Below are 23,129 nucleotides of genomic sequence, written 5' to 3'. Positions count from 1 at the left end.
TAAACTGGTAGTTTCTTTTATTTGAAGTTTTCGAGCTTATAAAATTATAAGTTATACAAAATGATGCAAATTTAAAGATACAATGCATTTTATTCCATCTTTCTTACAATGGAGGAAGCGCTTTACACCTCAGAAGTGTAAAATGCTTAGTATGATATTTAAGGTACAGCAAACATTACGTAACATTTAATTACACTAAAACCTTACCCATACGCAAAAGCTCTCAATAACTGGCGCTGTGTCTTCCTGGAAAGAGTTTTAATCCCCATTTCCTATTCAGTACATGCTCTCTGCTTTGTCATTAAAAGAATTTAAGGTGATGTTTAATTACATTGTGCAGAAATGACTCTTCAGGAAGAAACAGCTGTTGCATTTTTAATTTAAAGTTGAAATAATTTCTCCTAAACGTACGACCTCCTTGCACACGTAAAGACTATTTTTCTTAATGTTTGATGTAGACTCTTTATTAAGAAGTGGGTCTTTTAGTACAAATATGCAGAATAAAGTGAGACAAGTAAAGTACTTAAGTGAAATGTTCTATTTGAATGAGTTTTATCATTATGAAGATAGACCCTAAACAAACCTCTTGAGTTTAGTGAAAACGGAATTTTTTTAGCGCTTATTTATGTCAAAATGTCTGTTTCAGTCCGTCAGAGGTAAGTACTCAAACCATTTAGTTTCATATTATGAAAGTAATCTAGCAAACTGCAGGTAATTAAAAATGTGTCAGTTGTCAAATATGCAGAGATGCGAAACTATTTCAAATAAGATTTTAATGTATCTAATTTTACCTCAGCTGTTAGTTGCACTAAACTTTATTTTAAACTATAACGCTAATCATTTGAATTTGCAGTTAAGGAAACGTTCTTCCGCTAATTAAAGTGACAATATAAGAATATAAAAAATCTCACTATGTCTGCCTTTCTGTTTCAAAAAATAAAAAAAAAATTGGATTACATATAACTAAATGAATTTGTATTCATAACTCTTTAACTCTGTTTTTTAATTTTTTAATTTTCAAAAACGAGTGTGACGAAAAATGGAAAACGTAGTTCGTTCTTGCAAAAGCTATATTAAGCTTAACGTTAAACATAGAGAAAGGTTGAAGCTTTTTTTTTTACGCTGACTTAAATTCAACTTATTTTATTTTATTTATTTATTTATTTATTTATTTATTTATTTTTGAATTTCTTCGACAGTAGCGTTTCAAGTAATAAATCTGTGTAAGTGCACATATTGTTCTTCTATTCCAATTCAAGCAGTTAAGATACTTCTTTTGTAGGTGGGAACTGTTTTAGGTCAAAAACAAACTGCTCATTTTTGTTTAAATGCAATTTACTCGAAAAACACTAACTAAATTATTTGCCTGGAATACAATACTCTACAAAATCCCTGCTCCTTCAAATGGTACTCTACAATTGGTTATAGCTCGTCTTATTTTTTCTTGTTTTAATAAATTATTCCTTAATTCGAAAAAAAAAAGATTCTGAAAATGTTTCATTTCAAAATAATATGCATTTATGTAGTTATTAGAGTCAGTATGGGTAAAGAGAAACATGATTTCAATGTTTTAACTTTAGCTCCGTCCCTTTCTTTTGGCTGAAGTAAGTCATGAAATTTTGTGCGGTTAGTCTAAAATTGCACTCTCTGAGAGCAACTGGGTATGAAAAGTTTGACTTTCGACTTTTTGTTCGCGAACGAAATTGTTTTTTCTTTTTACGCTGGAGACTGGGGGCAAATGCAGATACTCCATTTGTTTCCCATGAGATTCATGTAGGTAGATAATAGCTGTATACACAATGTAATTAAAAGCATGCGAAGTTTCTCACGAACAATGTTCAATCTGTGACCCGTATAGGTCGCATGCGACGCGTTGAATCCTTCAAATGCAATTTGAAACTATTTATAAAGAAAAATCAAACATAATTTTTAACTGTGCACTGAATTTAAGTAAATACAATCTTTCAAAAAACAGGAGAAATGAAAAAGTTAGTTACTTCCATTTCCCCCATACTTAATGGGTTAAGTACTTAAATTGCGTACAAAAACAGCTGGGAAGGTGAAATTCATAAATAAACGTTCCACATGACAAATAAAGCTAGCTGAAATCAGTTCCTTCGCATTGCTGGAGAGCAAAATGGAAGATCACTGAACTTAAAAAATACCTTTTTTGACAGTGTCATTTTCAAACAACGATGACGCATACACAACTGCTTGAGGAATCTCGAAACACATTTTGAATCTATTCTCTGTTACCTAGTCTTCACTCACGAACAGTTTTTTTTTTTTTTTCAAAAATCATTACAAGTGTGGTAATAGAATTTGTATCCATTTACGCCATGATTTTTTATACCCCAAGTCGCCTTAAAATAAACACACCATTAGTGGCCAGTGCTTCAGTAGTGGCCACTTCAGGGTTACTTTTATACTTTTAAGAAAGAAATGAACAATAATAATGTGATTCAAATACTGATAGGAATGTAACTATTATATTCTTATATTCAATCAATTTTATTCATCAGTTATTGGATTTTAAAGGAAATAATGTAAATTCTTTGCATGGGAGAATATCAGATGGCCACTACAGGAACTTTTTAGATTTTAGAGTGGCCATTACTGGGTCAAATTTAAGGTTTGGGAAAAAATGGATAAAAATTGAACAATTTGAAATTCTGGAATTTTTAGAAAATATGACGATTAAGGAAGAGTAAGGTTTTCCGCTCATTGAGTTTCAAAAGGGATAATTAATATTGTGGACCCACGCTTTAAAATTATACAGTGCAGGCTAAATTATTAGATTGAGATTGTTTTAAAAGCAAATTCTTTATTGATTGCGTAACTATAGACACATTAACGAACAGTGAAATGATTATCTAATATTTAGTATGCATTCCCTTGTTCTTGATGAGCATTTTAAGTCTTCTTGGCATACTTTTCACAAGGTTTATACCTTTTCTCAACTTTTTAAAAAAGGAGGTAGAAAATTGTTTATATTCACTATTATATATACTCACATACACATACTCACTAATTACCTAAAACTAATTTTAAATATAACAGAACACACTAATAAAGAGAACCAGTGAACTGTTTAAGCTGATTGAGGTTATGTTCCTGGTAGGTAGATAAACAAAGAACATAAACAAAGCAGACAGTGCTGCCACCTGCGAACATTAAATTATGATAAAATAACATAATAATCAGTGTACAGTATGTACTGTACTTTAACAGTAAAATAAATAGTATTTTAGTACAAAAAGTGTACAAAAAACAAAAACAAAAAACTCTTTAGTCTAATAATTTGGCCAGCACTGTACTTCACCGTGTCCACCACAAGATCGTTTTAAACCTTGAAGTAGCAATTTCTGGTGTAATTTACCTTGCACGTGTTTTACTATTCGAATATTATTGCAATTTTTTACTTAAACTTATTTTTTAATGATTTATCTTGATTTTTTTTTTCTTTAATTTTGCAGCTCTACGTGTCTGAGAGGATACTTGGAAGTAGAAGACAACGGTCATACGTCTATTACAAAACGCTCTTCTCGTTCTCGACGGCGATCCAAAAAGAAAGGAAATCCTAGAAGAAAAGGACCACCCTTGCGGTCGCCTTCCGGTTCATTCTGCGGAGGACTCATTGGACAGTCTGCTACATTCTATAGTGCAGGAGATCAAGTGAAACTTACCGTGTTTGTTCCTCCACAGGGTGCTGCTGGGCAGCCTATTGTTCCCCGTCTCTATTTGACTTACAGATTTCTGAAAAAATACGACGAAAATGGTGCAAGGTTTTTGGGAAAATCTCCTGGTAATACGAAATGCGAAGAAGTTCTCACAGATTGCCACTTAGAGGACTGCATAATACGTTCACCAAATTTTCCAGGTAATTACAGATTTTCGAATGTTATGGTACCAATTTCACTTTTCTACACCCTTCCCTTGATTCAATGTAAATAAATCAGTATAAATAATTAAGATTAATCAAAAAATAATGTTAACATAATTTACGCAAGGCTCTTCGTTGTAAAGAAAAATGCTCCAATTTGTAAGACATTGTATTACTAGTAATGCAATTATTAATCAAGAAATTTATTGTTATTCTATTAATTACATTTACTTATACAATATAGAGCTTTACAGAACCATAAGTAAAATTATAAACTATCAAATGTTTAAGCTCTGCTTATGTCGTGTAAAGAATCAGTTTAATTGTGATTCCAAAAGATAACTCATGACAAATTTCAGGGCAAATATTTTGTGCATAGAAATGCACAAATTCATTGTAAATAATCAGTTTATACAACTTATATCAGAACCTTTACTTCTCGAAACTTTTTCATTTTTCATAAAAATGTTTTGCTTAAATTAGAGGAACTGCAGCAAATTAATTTGGGCAACTCGGAATAAATTCTGAATGTTATTTTTGTAATTCGCTGTAAAAATCTTAAGCACCTTCAAATAAATTAATTTTCGTTTTGAAATTATATAGTAATTTTTTGTTGTACTTGATGGTCGACTTATTAAGTCAAGCTAACATACTTTTTTATATGCTTGCTTTTTGTAAATTCTCCAACTGTTGTTCATTATTTGACGTTTGTTCTAGGTTTTTATTTGCGTAATTTGACGTGCTTTTATTGGATACGTCAAGAAACAGCTCCACCAGGCAGATTAGCTCAAATAGAACTGTTTCAAGATAATGAATTTAAAATCAACATTCCTACAGGACACACCAACACTGATCGTTATAAACCGGGAACCATCACTGCTGATTGTGCAGCAGATGTAATAAAAGTGTTTGATGGAAGAACGGTGGATTCCCCCCTACTGGCAGAGTTTTGCGGAGCTGGACCTTTGCCAAGCATTCGATCCAGTGGACCAGATTTTCTTGTGCAACTCGTAAGTGTACCATCACAGCAGTTGGCTAACTCACATTTTGAGCTATCCGTGAGAGTGCATTTTGTCTTGAACTCAGCTGCTTTCCGAATCCCACCGGAAGGATGTGCTGTTACTGTTGATGGAAGTCGGTATCCTGTTGGAGTTTTGCAAATTCCAGATCATTCTGTGCCTGCTGGAACTATCTGCACTTACCGTGTGTTAACGCATCGACCAACAGATTATATTTGGCTGTACTTCGCATCATACCACGTACCAGACTTGCATCCATGGACTGAAAGCGAGCATTGTGATGTTGGTAAATTAGAAATCTTCCATCCAGCTCCAAAGCTGCGACATGCGCATCATTACTCTCACTTTCATCACCATGAATCATCAGTTCTGTCCTCATCGGAAAAGCAGAATTCTTTGACTTTGATGGAAACATACTGCGAGAAGAAATCTCCAAAGCAATGTGGTCATGCTTCGGATTACTCTGATCTAGTGCCATCAAGACCCTGTTCTGTTCCTGAAGAAAGTTATTTGATTCCAGGACCTGAACTAATACTTAAAATGTCATTTCTATCATCCACTGCTATCAGAGACAGTGGAGGCCCAAACTTTGTCGCACGATATGAAGTAGTGCAATCGGAGACTTTGCAAAATGGTATTGACGCAAACTCGTGCCTTGTTGTAGTGCGAAGTAGTGATGTACTAAGTGGAGTATTAGAATCGCCTAAAAACGTTTTTCTATATGGTAGAGGAGGTTCTAAAGATTTAGTCTGTAAGTATGAACTTCTTGGCTCAGTGGACCAAAGAGTTCGTATAAGTGTTGATGAAATATACTTTTCATCAAAGACGCTGTGCAATACAATCTATGAGCCTGTAGTGCAAAGACATGATTGCAAAGTGTTTGATTTTTCCAAGTTTGCAATCGTAAATGTAACTGAAATCTGGCAAGAATCGAAAGTTTCTATTGGTTGTGTTTGTGATTCTACCGCCAGGTATTCTTTAGAATCTATCGGACCTAATGTTGTAATTGATTTTCATATCAGGAATATGGGACCAAAAGACGACTTCAGGACGTATAAATTTCGCCTAACCTTCGAATTTGTGCCTGTATCTGGTTTATGTGATATAGAAACATCTAAAGAAAAAAGTGTTATGAGTGGATCAAGAGGACAGCTTAAATTAAATGCCAAAAGTGCTATACCCTTTCGCTGTAGATGGCTGTTAGCTGCACTTCCTTCAAGAGCGTTGTATGTTACTATCAAAGGAAATGCTTATGACATGAGCTGTAAGAATAAAATTTTATTCTACGTGCTGGATAGCAGGACACCATACAGAGGTAAGAAGTATTTCAACCATTTTATTATTAATAATTTTATTGTAAAAATTATGTCTTTGAATATCAAGTAGATTATTAAGAACTTATTCCAATATTTTTTTTTCAACACGATTATTTTAAAATGTTTTATCATTACTTTATATTGATTTTTAAATAGATAAAAATGAATCATGCGCAGAAAAGTTAATCGTATTTGATAAATAATTTTGGTCAGCTCTTTTTTGCTATTGTTTCAACGGCTTACCCATAGCTTCGGCGACTTTAAAATTTCCTTCCCCCTTTAATGTATCAAAAGGTAATATTGAAACTAAAAATCATGGGGAAGGTAACTTCGTGTCGGCAAAACTGGGGAGCACCATTTAAACTTCTTAAGTAAAGTTAAAATCTACGAATATTCTTGTTCTTAGATTTATCAATTAAAATTTAAAAAATGACTTGTCACATAATTTCTTTCAATTTTCAAATACGGTATAAAACATGAAGATTTTTTTGAACCTTAATTTTAATTTCCTTGTACGAGCGAAGTACGGGAAGTTATCGTATTCCAAAAAAAAAAAAAATCTCAGTAAAATTTTCCCATAAGTCTTTTTTCTTTTAACCCCTCTGATGCAGTTTTAACTAGTTTCTTTTTGGCTAACGTATAAGGGTATCTCTCATAAAGTTAAAAAAAAAAGTTAGCCGCATGGACTGGAATTTAATAAGCAGCTGGAAAACGTCTTGTTTGGGCACCTGTTGATTTCAATCATAGGTTTGTTGTTTGTAACGGGCTCTTTGTTCCTTTTGTATCAAGTCAACATTATTTTCAAGTTGTTTTTTTAAATATTACGTTCTACATTACAAGTTTTAGAGATAAAGTTATCATTATCTCTCTTTTACTTTATTTTATATTGAACAGTTTTGTAATTGATAAAAAACATATATCGTTTGGACATTAATTCCTACATTGAAATACTGCTATTTCTGAAAACCATTCTCAAGTTTATTTACTACTGTACTGTTGCACAGCATAACTCGAAAAATAAGATTGAGGTCAAGTAACTAATGTTCAACACTCAGGCCAAAAGGATGATAATATTTGCTTAAAATTTGCTTCATACTAATAACAATAGTTGAAAAAAACCCTCAAAATTACAATAAGGTTATTAATTCTTAAAATTTTCAATTTGAATAAAAGCAAAAGTGCATAAACACAGTCAACCCTTTAACCTCCCAATTCTTATCAGATTGTGCCCGGCGGAATTAAAAAACGTTCTTTGCTTAATAAATATAATTCAGGGTAAAACTGTTATTATAATGACGGCAACAGCCTCTCGAAAGATTGTCAAGAGAACCTACAAAAATTCTCTTAGAAGTGGGACAGCAGTTCCCAAAATACCACATTTGAAATCATGACATTAAGTCCAGAAACCCACATTAGACTACAAACATTAGCCTTTTTTAATGCCATTAGATTAAGGACAACAGTCCCGAAAATCCCCATTGGATTGAGTACAAGTCTCTAAAACTCCCTATCTGAAGAAAAACAACAATTCCGAAATAACGTAGACGGTCCAGTCAAAATTCCCAAGAAAGTCCCTAAAAGTAAAGCCAATAACTTCCAAAACTCCCCCATCTGGAAAATAAAAACATCAACAAGAAATCACCATTAGAAGAAGAATATCCGGTCTCTGTAAAGCATTCGTGATAAAATAAAGGTATTAGTTTACAAATATCGTCAACCGTCCTTCTAAAAATCTCCATCCGGATAAGGAAAACCTTTCTGATCTAATCCTCAAATATATAATAGCGTATTCACTGATCTAGTGACGCTTACGTAATTGTTGAAGTTAAGGGTTAACAATGAAACTCGCACCACGGCATGACAATTTGATAATATATTTTTGGTAATGTTTGACATGCAGGGAAATGCTTTATTTTGACAAGGCTGAACTGTATATGGTAACTTAACTGTTTTATTGGTAAAACTCGTTTCAGGAGAATGAAAAAAAGAAAAAAATGGTTAACAATGAACGCTATCTACTCACTGGAGTTCAGGGTTAATCCACTGGTTTTACTGGTTAAAATTGCAACTTTCAAAATATCACAAATAAAAAGGCAATTGCTTTGTTCAATTGAAGAAGCAATTTACACTCGTCATACCATGACGGGCGATTTTCTAATTCTTTCTGAATAAGAAAAACTTTCAAAATAACATCAAATTTCTACCTCCGACGATCTTATGAATTCCTGCTTACAAGGGGACAGTGTGAACCTGCTTCGCCAGAAAAAATTGAAACACGGTTCACTCATATATCGAGAGCGCTGAATTCAATGATGGGGGTCTAATTTTTTGCAACTTTCCTGCTTTCGAGATATACGCAATTGAAATATTGCATAAAGGTATACTTCATAGACGTAGGTCTCGGTAGTTAGGTATGCAACGTTTAAATAAGACTTTCGAGCGGTTAATTGCGTATATTTCAATAACAGGAAAGTTAAATGAAAAATTATCATATAAGCTTTATGCCACAGTATGATTAAAGCAAAAAAACCAACGTAAATAAAGCACAAATTTTGAATAAAATACAGCATATAGCTATTTCAAGGCAACAATGGAGCCTCTTCATCAGTGCAAAAAGCTCACCAATGCAACCAGAAGTTGCGAGAGAACGGACAACAGCCAAGTGGACACCTGTATTTATACCAAAGAGAGCCAACCAATCCAAAGAGGGTCAATTGCTTGGCCCTCTTTGGTATAAATACCGGTGTCCACTTGGTTGTCGTCAGTTCTCTCGCAACTTCAGGTTGTGTTGCTGAGATTTTTGCACTGATTAAGAGGCTTCATTGTAGCTTTGAAATAGCTATACGCTGTATTTTCTTCAAAATTTGAGCTTTATTTACGTTTGTTTTTTCACTTTAATAAACAGGGAAGTGTTTAAAAAGTTAGATTCCCCATCGAATTCAGCTCCCTCGATATATACAACAACCATATTTCAATTTTTTCTGGTAAAAAAGATCATGCCGTCTTTTCTGTAGTTAAAAAGGCTTTCTTATGTAAAATGCGACTTATAAGTTCCCCTCACTTTCTTTTGAAAAAGTTAACTAGTTTGATTTTAGAAAACTTCTGCATTAATAATGTAGACTCTTTCAGCTGTTTCGAACGAAACTTCTGGGTAGGACTCTTAATGTACTCCATATTATAAATTAGAAGCAGTGTAATTGCTATTGAGTTCCAGCGGTAACGGAAGGACAGTTTAAAAAAAAAAATCGTTGCGTTTCTGTCTGTGCGCATATCAAAATACATATTTTTTCAAAAACTGATGCATTGACTTTTATACACATCATAGTAAGTTGCTAAAAAAGCCATAGCCAAGAATTTTTTGTTAATATTTATTTTTTTTTGAATCAAATTTTAAAAACGGTAACGAAAGGACATTTTTGCGACATGATTTTCACGCTACCATGTTCGCCCCAAAAGTTCAGCTATACTATAAAAGGGGAAAATGCTATAAAAATTAGAGCACATACGGGAGTGTTCAATCATTTCAATGTCACCTTTAGTTTAAAAAAAATATTTTAAGCACATGAATTATGTATTTGTTAAGGGCAACGGAAGGACAGTAACGGAAGAACAAGAATTCCAAAACAATTCAACTTGGTAAATTTCAACTTACAATCATTTATTCAGCTAATACAGCATTCTGAAACAATGATATCTAATGCCTGAGCCAAAAGTTACAATTCTGAATTCTTTAAATACTCAATAACTTTATCATAATCTGTAGAACATTTATCTTCTTTCCCAGCAAACACGAAGATCATTCCCACATTATTACGCATTTTCAAACAAGGTACTTCTATTTCTTCATCATCTATATGAAGAACCTGTGCAACATCGCTCTTTGTTTATTTCTTTCCCTTACATCCAACTAGCAAAACTTGTTCAAATGTTAATGAATCTTTTGGCATATCTTATGATTTGGTGTTTTTGATTCAGTTTTATCTTCATTTTCAACATTATTTATTGACTTTCAAAGTCAGTCTGTTGACTTTGAAGTCAAATGTCCTTCAATTTGGAGATGTATTTAATATATTCAATAATATAACTTGTTACAGGATTCAAATAGCGCATATTTTGTGAGTCAGGATGAGAATGGATATTTTTCGATCCTTTTTTCTCCATCTTTTTGAAAGTTGATCTATGAATTTACTGATGTCTTCGCAGTACGTTTAACAGTAAAATCAATGCTCTCAAAAGTCCTTTCCTGTGACTTGTGCCAACAAATCTGAAATTAGTTTCATAATAGTGTATTGTTCCAATATAACTTTCAAGTCTTTAAGCAAATGTTTCTGCTTGAATTGGCTTGTCATATCACAAACATGTCATACCAAAATGATTTTTACATGCTTAAGAGTTTTTAAGTGTAGTTTTCATGATTTTCATCACATACAATAGAATAAATAAAATCATGAAACAGTTTTTTTAAAAAATAAATAAAAGTTAAATTTTTGAATAAAAGCACACATATTTTTTATACAAATATCACTTATACTGCCATGTGCAGGTAAACGGCAGTATCTACCGAAATGAGCTTTCGAGATAGTTGAAGAAATGTGCGTTGGATTCAATATTAACAATAGGAAAATAATGGAATTGGACTTTTTTTTTTCGAGCCTCTTTTTCAGCGGAAACCAAATAAGCGAGCTTGTACAGTAAAGATAACATGCACTAGATGACGAAAATGCAAGAAAATGCAAAACGAAAAATTTGCAGTTACTGCCCTTTACCTACACAAGGCAGTATATATGTTTTAAATGTGACTACTAGCTTTAAATAATAGTTTGTTTTGTACTAGCATTCTAAAATTTTACCATAACCAGCTTATAGTTAAATGTCCTTCCATTACCGTATATTTTCTGTCCTTCCGTTACATTAAAAACCATATAAATTAAATCTATATTGAAACTCTAACTATGCCTCCATAACAATGAACATGATTCTGCTTCGCATAAAAAAACATTAGTTTCTATGGTGAACTAATTGAGATGCAGTATTTTGGTAACGGAAGGACATCAAATTGTCACCTTAGTAATGGACGTATTTCATGGTGAAAAACAAAAAAGTATTTTAAGTTACTTAACAAAAAGTTTAACTAGACATTCAAAAGATAAAAGTTAACCTAAGTATTATATGCTAGTATGATAACAAGTTTATTGAAGTTACTGTAGGTAACAAAAAATAGTTTTTTTGCTCTGTAAAAACACAAAGAGAGAACTTGATTTTGCACTTGATTTTCTAAAAGTCACCAAACTGTTTGGGAAAAAAAAAGTTAAGATTCAAGAAATCATGTATTTCTAAAGAGAATGATATATGGCAAGTGATAGAATATTAATTTTTAAAATTCAAGTGTCATGTCCCCTTTTTCCTGGAATTCACCTGCTAATTGAGACAAAAAATGTAGTTTCAATGGCATTGATAAATTTCTAATAGTGTTTAAAAAGTAAGATGATAGTCAAAGTGATTTTAAAATGGTCTCATCATTTTTTTAAACCGTACCCTTGCAGTTGGTTCTATGAAAATTAAACTAGTCCCTTTCTTAGTTCAGGTCCTTCGGTCCTTCGAGCTTCAGAACGCAGGGAAAATCTCCGAACCGAGTATTTTTAATTTTAATAAATTTTTCCAATAGTACTAATTCCAAATGCTACGACATTAATTTAGTGTATTAAGATCCCTTTAATGCTACTTTTAGCATTAAATTAGAGTTTGAGAACATTTAAGCATTTTTAACGTTTGAAAACCCTCCTACTACCACTATCTTTCCCAAAAGTACCCTCCTTACCTTAATTTGACTAACAAGCATTGATTTAATAAGAGTCCGAAAAGATTTCACTAATACAATTTTAAGTTTAAAGGAACTTAATTTGCTTTTAATCCTGAAAAATCCGCTTAAAACGAGCAATATTTTAGCAATCCATACACGTTCTTCTGATTTACGGCTCAATATATTTTTTCGTGATTTTTAAAATTCCACGAGCTTTTTTGCAGTGTGTTTTTGTGCATTATAGCATATTACTTGAATTACTTTTTCAATAAAAAATGAAATATATATATATATATATATATATATATATATATATATATATATATATATATATATATATATATATATATATATATATATATATATATATATATATATATATATATATATATATATATATATATATATATATATATATATATATATATATATATATATATAATTTTTTTTTTAAATTTGACAGCATGTCATTCTTTTAAAAGGGTGATGTGTTCCAATCTCATCTTCTGCATGGTCCTTACTGACTTTGATGTCGTATTTTTTCCTTTGAATTTTAGTCAAAAATGTCAATATATTTTTTTTTGCGTTGGTATTATTTTTCAATGGATATGGTGGCCTTAAGTGGAACGCAGGGGACTTGGGGATCGTATCAAAAGTTTCATTTCGTATTTTTTCTTCAAATGTTTTTCTCGCTTCATACTTTTCAAATCTAAACTTTGCATCTTATTTTGACAATTTTTGCAATTGGAAGTAAGCATCTAGGAACAGCGGTTGTAAAAACAGAGGTACATATGATTAATCGAGACACGCTGTACACTAGTGTAAGAAATTAAGAGAATTTTCAGAATTGGTCAATTATCTTCAGAACTACAGGACCGATTTTAATGAAATTAGGTATGTGCATACATTGAAACAATACAAAACAATTAACCCTCCAAAATTTAAAATACACACGCATATGATCATAAATAACACACGTTAGTGTCAGATGGCATGAAACAGCGGTTGCAAAATTGAACAAAAAAATGGGTTAGTTGGACGTATGGTTTCCTCTAACAGACATATAGGCCTCTTAGTGTGACTCCATACTTAAAATAGAGCAGTTCATGGGATCCTTAAGCAATTATTTCCACTCGTTTAACAACCGCCGTTCTCAGGCTACGGATGGTCCCCGGAGGGGTGTTGGGAGTTGTTATTGCCCTCCCGAGAGCGTCCCAGGCATGTTCTATAGGATTGGAGTCTAGAGATCTGCTTGGCTAATCCATCGAATGAATATCCTCCAATTCCAGAAATTTGTCGACCAGAAGAGCTGTATGTGGCCTTGTGTTAACGTCCATTAAAAATAACTCAGGGATAACAGCACCCCTCAAGAGGTGAGCATAGAGCTCCAAGACCACATCCCTATACCTCGAAATTGTCACAGTGCCTCTCTCAAAGACATGGAGGGGTTGTGCCGCCATCCAACATGATGTCTACCCAGACCGTCAAACCACCACCGCCATAATGGTCGATTTCGCCGATATTGGAGGTTAGGTAGCAGGTTCCTGCTTCTATACCATGTAAACGTAGGAAAAGAATAGTCGTTTAAGCTGAAACGGGACTCGCTATTTTCCCTAAAATATCTGCGAAATCGACCATTATGGAGGAGGAGATTTGACGGTCTGGGCAGGCATCATGTTGGATGGCCGCACACCCCTCCGTGTCTTTGAGAGAGGCTCTGTGACAGTTGCGAGATATAGGGATGTGGTCTTGGGGTCCTATGATCCCCTCTTGAGGGGCGCTGTTAGCCCCCAATTAATTTTAATGGATGTTAACACAAGACCACATACAGCTCTTCTCGTCTACGAATTTCTGGAAGGCGGGAATATTCACTCGATGGAATGTCCGAGCAGATCTCTATACTCCAATCCTGTAGAAGATGTCTTGAACGCTTTCGGGAGGGCAATAACAACTCGCAACACCCCTCCGGGGACCATCTGTAGCCTGAGAACGGCGTTGTTGAACGAGTGGAAATAATTGCTTAAGGATCCCATAAACCGCTTTATTTCAAGTACGGAGTCAAACTGCGAATCCTATATGTCTGTTAGATAGGACCGAACCCCCTACTAACTCCCCCTTTTTTTTAAATTTTGCAATTGCTGTTTCATACCATCCAACTCTAATAAGTGTTATTTATGATCATGCTAGTGTATTTTAAATTATAGATGATTATTTGTTTTGTATTGTTTCAGTGTATGTACATAGCAAATTTCATTAAAATCGGTCCAGTAGTTCTGAAAATAATTAACCAGATCTGATAATTCTCTTAATTTCTTTATACCAGTGTATATATATAATTAATTATGTATGTATGTAACTTTTTAAAAAAGAAAATACTATGTAACACAAAAAACTGCACTGCATTTTGTTCGAAAATGTTTCTCAACATTATTTTCACCGAAGCAATTATATTTCTTATTTTTACTTTTTAAAAATGTGTACATGACAAACTAGATTTCGAAAAAAAAAATGTTCTTAAATTATTGCAACTCAATTTTAGTTATTTGTGGTTGCAATGTAATGATATGAATTGTACTGCATAATGTCTAAAATAATTTCTTTTACAGTGTTTTGTGCATCAGATGGTGATAACATTCAATCGTTTTTCACTGCTTCCTGGAAATCTGAGTCAAGCCACCATTTCCAACCAGATTTGAACATCGTAGAATTCATCTCTGGTGAACCAGGCAGCGTATGAACTAAGTTGGATAGAAGTCAGAAGACCTGGACCAGAACTGTGCCCTATTGAATGTCCTGAGCTAGAGGCCTGCATTGGCGAGGATTTGGCTTGTGATGGTGTTCACCATTGTCCCGTTACTGCCAACGATGAATCTCCAGATAGGTGTGTGCAATATCCAATGATGCTGATAGCCATATCAGCTGCTGCAGTTGTATCATTGATTACAATGATAATTCTTGCTGTTATCATCAAACATAGACTTTCTAGTGATTCTGATAAAAGTGTAATACCACCACCAGATATGTACAGGAATGATTGCAAGCAACACTCAACGAAACACCCAGCGAGGTAGCAGTATGCCGACAGGTTCTGGAATACAGAGCCTTACATACCGGATCAACAATTAGAACTGTATCCGCCACCTTCGGATTTTGGACCACCTAATGCGGACACTATATTACGGATATTTTCCGAAACAAAAGTGTGAATGATATTATTCTGAGCACAAAACACGTCCAAAACTGTTTGTATACTAAGTTAACAAAATATTGTCTCCTATAAATATTGTAGTTAAAGAAAACAATTGCCTTTGATACGAAGATTGATTATCAATTTATATTTAATGGTGCCAACACTGTAATAGGATTATGGTGCATTTTACGTGTGTCTTCAAAATGTAAAGGCATAATTTAAAAGTAAGTACCAATGGGATTTCTACGAGTAGATTTCCGGTTCGATTCAAACTACCTTTAAGGAAAAAATATCACGTTTAAATTCATTTTATGGCTTTAAAGCATGGATAAAATATAAATCTGCCTAGAAAGTCATTAGGATTCTTTAAATCCAGTTGCATGATATTTTCTTGAATATTGGTGCAACGGTGAAATTCTTCTTAGTAATTTCTGAAGAAAGAGGTTGAATCATCAACCATCAGTGCACCAAAACATTTTGTCTTAATTCCCTTTTTTCTACCAAGAATCATGGATGCATTTATTATGTTTCTTTTGTATGGATTTTTGTATTTTTAAATATTGTTGGAAGCAGTGCTTTGAAACATTTTTACGTGCCAAACATTGTAATACTTTTATACAAAAATTTCTTTTGATAACAAATAATTTTTTTTAAATGGCATTTTAAAATGAACATATTAGACAACAATGAATGCGACCATAAACAGTATATGATTCCTTTTTTAAAGTTATTGTAGCTTTCATTATGGTGGTAGTGTAAAATGAAAACAGAAAAGATAGTTTATGTTACAATTATCATTAAGTATTAACATAAAGATACTTTGAATTTGTCGCATTTATTACACCTAAAACACTCAATTATTGTGTTATTTTTGATTACCCTATTTAATTCAGAAATCTTTATTTTTTTATCATAGACCGTATGTTAATCCGAATGTGCTTTGCTATCAATATAATTTTCGATTACTAAACATATTTTATTTTTACTTAACTTAATAGCTTAAAATTTATAATAGACATTTCCTATACATGTTGAAAGACATTGCTGTAAAATAATTGTTTACTTGTTTCCTTTATTGACAGTTCTAAAGCATAAAAATTGTATATTAAACCGCGCAGAGCTTTCTTATCTGCAATACGCTCTCTGAATTGTATTCTTGAATACTACACTTTATAAATGGACCCAAATGAAACGAAAAGTAATATTGAGTTCAAATAATAAAATATTTGATCTCTTACAGCTTGATTATTTGTATTTCTAAAGACTCACCAAAAAAAAACCATGAAATAACAAGAAAGACTCACCAAAAAAACCATGAAATAACAAGAAAGACTCACCAAAAAAAACCATGAAATAACAAGAAAGAAAAAAGAAGAAAAAGTAAGAATCCAGTGTAATTCATTCACGATTGGTTGAATATTACTCTCATTATGGACACGATATGTAGCGTATAACTGCAAAAGTAGGTACAGAGTAAAACCTGCAAAGGTGACCACCTGAATAAGTTGGTTACTTTTGTCAGGTATATAGGTACTAGTCATATATCATATAAATCAAACTCTATATTTTGACCACCTGTTTAAGTTTACCATTCAAGTAGGGCATCGCAAGTAGTCAACTTACGCAGGTTTCACTGTGTTAAAACCTGTAAAATTGGCCACCTTTGTAAGTTGACCGCCTGAATAAATTGCCCTCTTTTTTCAGGTGCAGACTTAGTCTTATATCATATAAATTAAGCTCTATAAATTAAGCACTAAATGTACACTAGTGGTCAATTTACACAGGTTTAACTGTACCAACACAAAAACAAAAAAAAAAAAAAAATCACCTATATGTTGTTACTAAAACAGATAAGTTGCAATAAATTTCCTCTTTAGTTTAAGCCATTTAGGGGACCATTTTAAAACTTTTTGTCTGTTTCAGGTTGTTAAACTACACAAGCATTGCATTGAAAAATTGAAAAAACGATTTGCGAAAAAATTGGAATTGGAGATACCTTTCACGGCTACACGCTTCTTATGACAACTATTTTTGTTATTCTAAAACGAGCTTTTTGTGTTTTCATTTTTAGCCTATATTCCCAGTAAAAGTCAGAAAAAGAAGAAAAAAACAAGAAAGAAGGCTTAACGTATCTTAAAAGTATCGCGAAAAACAGAAAAAAGTCAAAAATAAATAAAATAATTAAATAAATATCGAAAAATTTAAAATTGGAAAGTAGGGTATTGAGATGGGGAAGAATGTATGTCGGTCTGTCTGTCCCCCCCCCCCCCAAATAACTTTTGAGTAAATAGTCCAATTCGAACAATTTTTCGTTTAATTTTGAACAGTTCAAAAAACCTTAGTATTATCGCCTACGAGAAATTCAAGGTAAATATAAATCCCAAACAGAGGATTGTTCGAAAAAGCTTTTGATGAAAAAGATATACAGAAAATATCTTTTTTGTTTGAACAATTTTCCGTTCAATTTGAACTGTTCAAGTATCTTAACATTAGCGCCTACGGGGAAACTAAAAGTCAACCCTGGTATTAAAGGCGGATTTGCTTCAAACAAATTTCGCAGGAAATAGCTCTTGATGACGAACTCCCGATTCCGACTCCTAGAATTTAAATCCATCGACTCCGACTCCGACTCCTGTACCCGAAAATTAGTCGGATTCAGACTCCCTGGTTCCGCAGCTGTGACAAAAACTTAGACATGGAGAGAAAAATGACTGACTCCGACTCTTGGAATTTTAGTCTTCGACTTTGACTCCGTATACTTTATGCCAAAATAAGTCCGACTCTACCTCCGCAAACATTGGCAGAGTTGCAGATTTTGTGAGAAGGTGACCACTTCCGACTCCGAGTCCTTGAATTAAAACCTTATTCGACTCCCGACTGACACCTTAACCTCAAAATGAGATTGACTCCGACTCCTCTCCTGCTGCTATAGTCTTTACCATAAAATAATTGTTGTTAGTATCATTTGTTTTCATTTTCACTCTTAAAATTTTGATTTACATTCAGTGTTTTGGGGAGACATTCGGAGTCCCTTATGTTTTAATAAAAAGATAAGCGCAGACGTTTTTTTTTTTTTTTTTTTTTTTTTTTATGATGAAAATTATTTTATTTCTTTAAGTTGACATTTCGTTGTTTTTTATTTATTTTTGAAGGTACATTTATTCTTTTTGATTATTATTATTTTTTTTTTTTGGCAAAAGGGGATTTTTCTTTGACATAATGTATTTATTTTAATGAGCTTATTATTTTTCGTTTTTAAAAGTTTTTAGTATTTTTTTTTTGTTCGTTTATTTATTTTTTTACGCATCTATTTCTTCAGATGAGTGAGGGATATTTTATTTTTAGAAGTGAGGTTAAAATGTTAAAAAATTACAATTGAAATAATTTGCGATTGTAGCTAAATTTGAAAATATTGTTAAGCTACTGGAGAGTCAATACTGGTGTAGGGGAAAGTAGGTTCATTTAGCTCTGAATGGAACTTCTTGTTTCTTTTTATACTGTGCCTTTATATAGTACATAAGTACATGCATTCAGTGTCAAATTCGTTGATCATACTGTATCTTTTGATTCTGCACATTCTCGGGAGCACATTTAGTTTTATAAAAGTTTTAAAATAATGGTTGTCGACGTCGTAATGACTATTTTGAACCATTGACGAAACACTTAAACTTTATGTGTCCTACCTGGGTTATTATTATAAATATAAAACATATTATAAAATTACAAACTCCGTTTTTAAGTTTGAAAACATACACCACTACCAAAAAGTGATATTTTTCCATTTACTCTCTTGAAAATATACTAAGAAAATTTGACTGACAATAAAATATGAATACCTACCTTAAAGTTTATGTGTTATAAAAAAAAAACATTAAAGTTGGCAGTAGTGAATTCTACAGAAAGAAAAAAAAATGGTTAGAGCTGTATGGATCACATGAGCCAAGAGATAAGACGCAAAGAGAAAATTTATTCTAAGACAAGATTTACAGAAATTCAATTTTAGACAACACATGAATGAATAAAAGAATTTCTGAAGACAGAGTAAGTTCGAAAGCTTTAAAAAAAATTAAAAAAAATAAAAATAAAAAAAATGAAGAAGTAAGACTCGCAAGCATTTTTCTATCTTCTCCATTGCAAAAGGATAATTTTAAAATATTTTGTACTATCACTTTTTTAACTTAGGCTCCCAAAAAAACTTTCGGCCGATTTAACAAACCACGAAATGCTTAAAATAAAGTAACCGAGTGGAAGAGAAAAAAAAAATTTGAAAATCTCGAAATAAAAAAAAAGAAAATAATTAAATTTTGAAACGTCACAGATTATTTCTAGTAACGTGCCTAGATTTCATGCATTTTCATAAGCTTCCTGCGAAAATTAAGTATATTTTTTAAAAAAAGTTTCTCCATTTCATTGAATATACATTTTATTTATTTCTATATTTTACTTCATTTGGTTCTTCTTAATATTTTTTTAATATAAAAATCGCCTCTTCTCTTTGGAGTTAGTTTTTCCCTTGTTGAAGGAGTGTCAAGCTGAACGAGAGCGAAAGAAAAAATAATTCATAAAGAAGGTGAGTAATATCTTTACACTGGTAGGTAAAGAAATTTTTGTACCTCTGTAGGGAGAGGTGTCCGTAAAAATAAGTGGAGAAAAAAGCTAGGGTCGAAAATTCCGACAAGTGAATGAATAGTTTGTAATTTGTTGACAAGGGGTTTTAAAATTTTTTTCTTAGACGAACAAAAAAAAAAAAAAAATAACTTCCTTATAGAAGTCCCCCCCCCCCCAAAAATGTGTTTTTTTTCTGGTTAGACGTGTCCATTGTCTGAACAGTTTTTTTTATATCAATGCCGTAAAGACTTGAACCAGAACCTTCAAAGTGCTAATAGTTTTTCCATAATAACTACACATGTAAATAAAAATGCTTTTAATGTCATGTAAAAAGCACCAACTCTTAACAATTCTATAGACTTATAAAATTAAATTCGTGCTGTCGCTATTATTCACCGGTCAGACTACCCTATGTAGGTACAACTTACTGCCCCATAGCTATATCTTCAATTTCTGCGGTGGAGGAATAACATGAATGTGAACTTTTCAATGTTGTGATATTTTAGTTACAGGTGTGAAGATATGAAGATATGCTCAGCTTCTTAATGTTGTGTTTCGCCTTCAACTTCGCTTTTTCCAGGTTCCTCTTTTATTCCAGAAACGTGACTGGTTTTATTGGCCCAACTGATGAAAAACCAATTCACTGTCCTATTATAATTATTTAAAAAAAAATAATAATAAAAAACTCAATGCGTCTTATGTGATATGTTGTGACGATGACCTAGTACAGCCAGTTTTTGTATTATTTTTTTAAAATTTTTATTTGAAACTGTTGTTAAAAAACTTCAACGAAGTTTAGAGGAAATATAGTTTAATTTAAATTCCAATTGTGCAATGAATATTTTTAAAAATATCTGCTTAAAATAGGTGCTTTAAGCAGACGCTTAATTAGGCAGTTATTACTCAAAATGCTTAGTTGGGCGTCTATTTAAGCAATGTTTTTTTTATATGTAAAGGCTCATATTTATTTGCAGGATCAAACAGTCCTTGTCAGCCAAGGTATAAAATTTCTGACAATAAAGGAAGTAATAGAATTAGTCCGCAGTCTAGAAAAATATAATAATAATAATAATAATAATAATAATAATAATAATAATAATAATAATAATAATAATAATAATAATAACAATAAAAATAATAATAATATATATAAAAACTAGCTGACCCAGCCACGCGTTGCTGTGGCTGATAATGGAAAATCAATTTTTACTCATTATTTTTATACGATCAAATCAATATTTTTAACAATGCTGGAAAATGTTCAGTAGATTTTAAATCACAGGGGATTGAGAATGGTCGTGTTTGGACGAAGTAGGACTACTAAATTACTAACTAACTAATTATTACTAAAGTACTAACTAAATTTTCTACATTAAAAGCATTACTTTCTGTACTTACGTTTACTAAATTCAGTAAGTATCACTGTTAAAACGATTCAGAATTGTTCCTGGAAAATAATGGGCAGCTGATGTGACAAATTTCTACCTGTAAGATACCTTACAAAAATCAGAAACGTTTTCCGATAAAATTCAGTAACATTTCTGAAATTCTCCTTGAAGCCTCCTGAAAAATTCAGAAATCTTCCCACTTGTAGCCAGTCGTGTTTCCCGAACATTAGATAAAACTTAAGTAGGTATAATATAACAGCTTGGCACTTTTCTGATTTAATTAGAAAATTCCATAATAAGTATTGCAAACACGGCCTTAAGAGTAAACTTAGGTAGGTATCATATGATAGTTTAGCACCTTCATGATTTATTAAGAAAACTTCATAAGCAGCTTCGCAAACATTGCCAAAGCAAACCCAGAATTGCAAATATGTATCACGAATTTTACGCGCTTGCAATTCTTGCAAAGCAAGTAGTTCATACTCATTCGCTCTCTTTGGGAGCTGATTAGCATGGACGAATACATATTCCGTATTCGAACGGAAGCCGATACACTTTATTAATACGTTCAATCAATCTTTGAACTGGTAGCTAAAAATATTTTTCACAACAGTGAGAAACTGCATTCGTGCAATGTGTAGCAATTCAGAGAACGTTTTGACGATGTTACTTGATTTTTCCGATAAGTTGATAAAAACCACTGAAATCCTGAAACGTTACACGGAAATACTCAGAAACGTTTCGGAAATTTTTTCCTGTGTACTTACTGCGTCCAATGGTGCAAAATAACTTGAAAGTGGTAAGTAAAGTATCATAATGTTGAAATTAAGCATTAACCAATATATAGTTTATGTATGCACATTTTATTCATCTCAGCTTTAACTATAGTTTTTAATCAATGACTTCTCACAAAATATACTACATAAATTGATAAGCTATTATAAAGTGAAATTTTATGAATAAGTTAGATAACATTGATTTCAAACTATTGTTTCGATTATTTTAAATTATTAATATTGAAAATTATCTTTGTACTAATTTGTTCACGTTACTTTTGGTTAATCTGTCTTTTGCTAACACGAACAGATTTGATGGTTTTTCCACATCTGAGCAGGTTACATGTAATTGCCCATAGGAGAAACACCTACTTTCCTTGTCCAAATCGACATTATTGTTTGGCCTTGAGATCTATTAATGGTTATCGCGAAGGCAAAGCGAAGCGGAATATGTAGCCTTCTAAGTTGTATTGGAGATTCTGATGATATTAATGGAATGCATGACAGCAGGATGATTCCTCCTTTAAACTTTCCCGTCAAAATTGCTGCTTCAAGAGCATTTCCGGTGACCCTTTTGATAACTATACTTGTATATTTGTGAAAACCTGGGTGGGTTTAAATTATGGAGAAGATTAATTGGTGAATAAATTTTCAACTTGAGGTTGTGTAGTGTCATTCCTGGTATATACAGAAAATTTAAAATTTAGTTGGAAACTTCAATGATTTGTTCTAATCAGAAATTGTATCGATTTAATTAATTTTTTTCAAATTACCGAGCAACAACTGTTGCATTTAAAAGTTAATTGCGTCTGCATCAACGTTTTTTGTTGCCAAAATAACGCGATTACAGAGGCAATCACAATAAAACAAATTAGATTTATTCGGGAATACACTCTTAATTAGTTAATTTTTCGTCTCAATTGCAGTCCAGAAATTGTCGGGTTAATTGATGTACTGTGTATTTCGATAAATTTCAGTTTCACCGTTTGCAATACCGAGCAATTGCTTAGAAAATACTTGGGCGAATACATCATTTTGCGGTTGTACTCACATGTTCGTGGTCAATCGCATCATCTCGACATTACGCTATTAAAACGATTGTTTTAAACATCCGTTGATTTCATCGGAATAACTGGTATTGTCTGCCGG

General features: G+C 32.4%; 1 protein-coding gene across 1 annotated transcript in view; it reads left to right on the top strand.

The window, feature by feature from the left end:
• Positions 1-16,361, top strand: part of LOC129216370 (uncharacterized) — a 66,729-nt gene extending 50,368 nt beyond the window's left edge. Inside the window, 4 exon segments of the mRNA XM_054850584.1 lie at positions 3,477-3,880; positions 4,601-6,217; positions 14,625-14,752; positions 14,754-16,361. Coding sequence (XP_054706559.1) covers positions 3,477-3,880; positions 4,601-6,217; positions 14,625-14,752; positions 14,754-15,089 — 2,485 coding nt within the window. The 3' untranslated portion in view covers positions 15,090-16,361.
• Positions 16,362-23,129: the final 6,768 nt, after the last annotated feature.

Source organism: Uloborus diversus, chromosome 2 (assembly GCF_026930045.1).
Source record: "Uloborus diversus isolate 005 chromosome 2, Udiv.v.3.1, whole genome shotgun sequence".
Lineage (NCBI taxonomy): Eukaryota > Metazoa > Arthropoda > Arachnida > Araneae > Uloboridae > Uloborus > Uloborus diversus.
The sequence above is the reverse complement of the archived record's forward strand: the minus strand, read 5'-3'. Positions and strand labels throughout refer to the sequence as shown.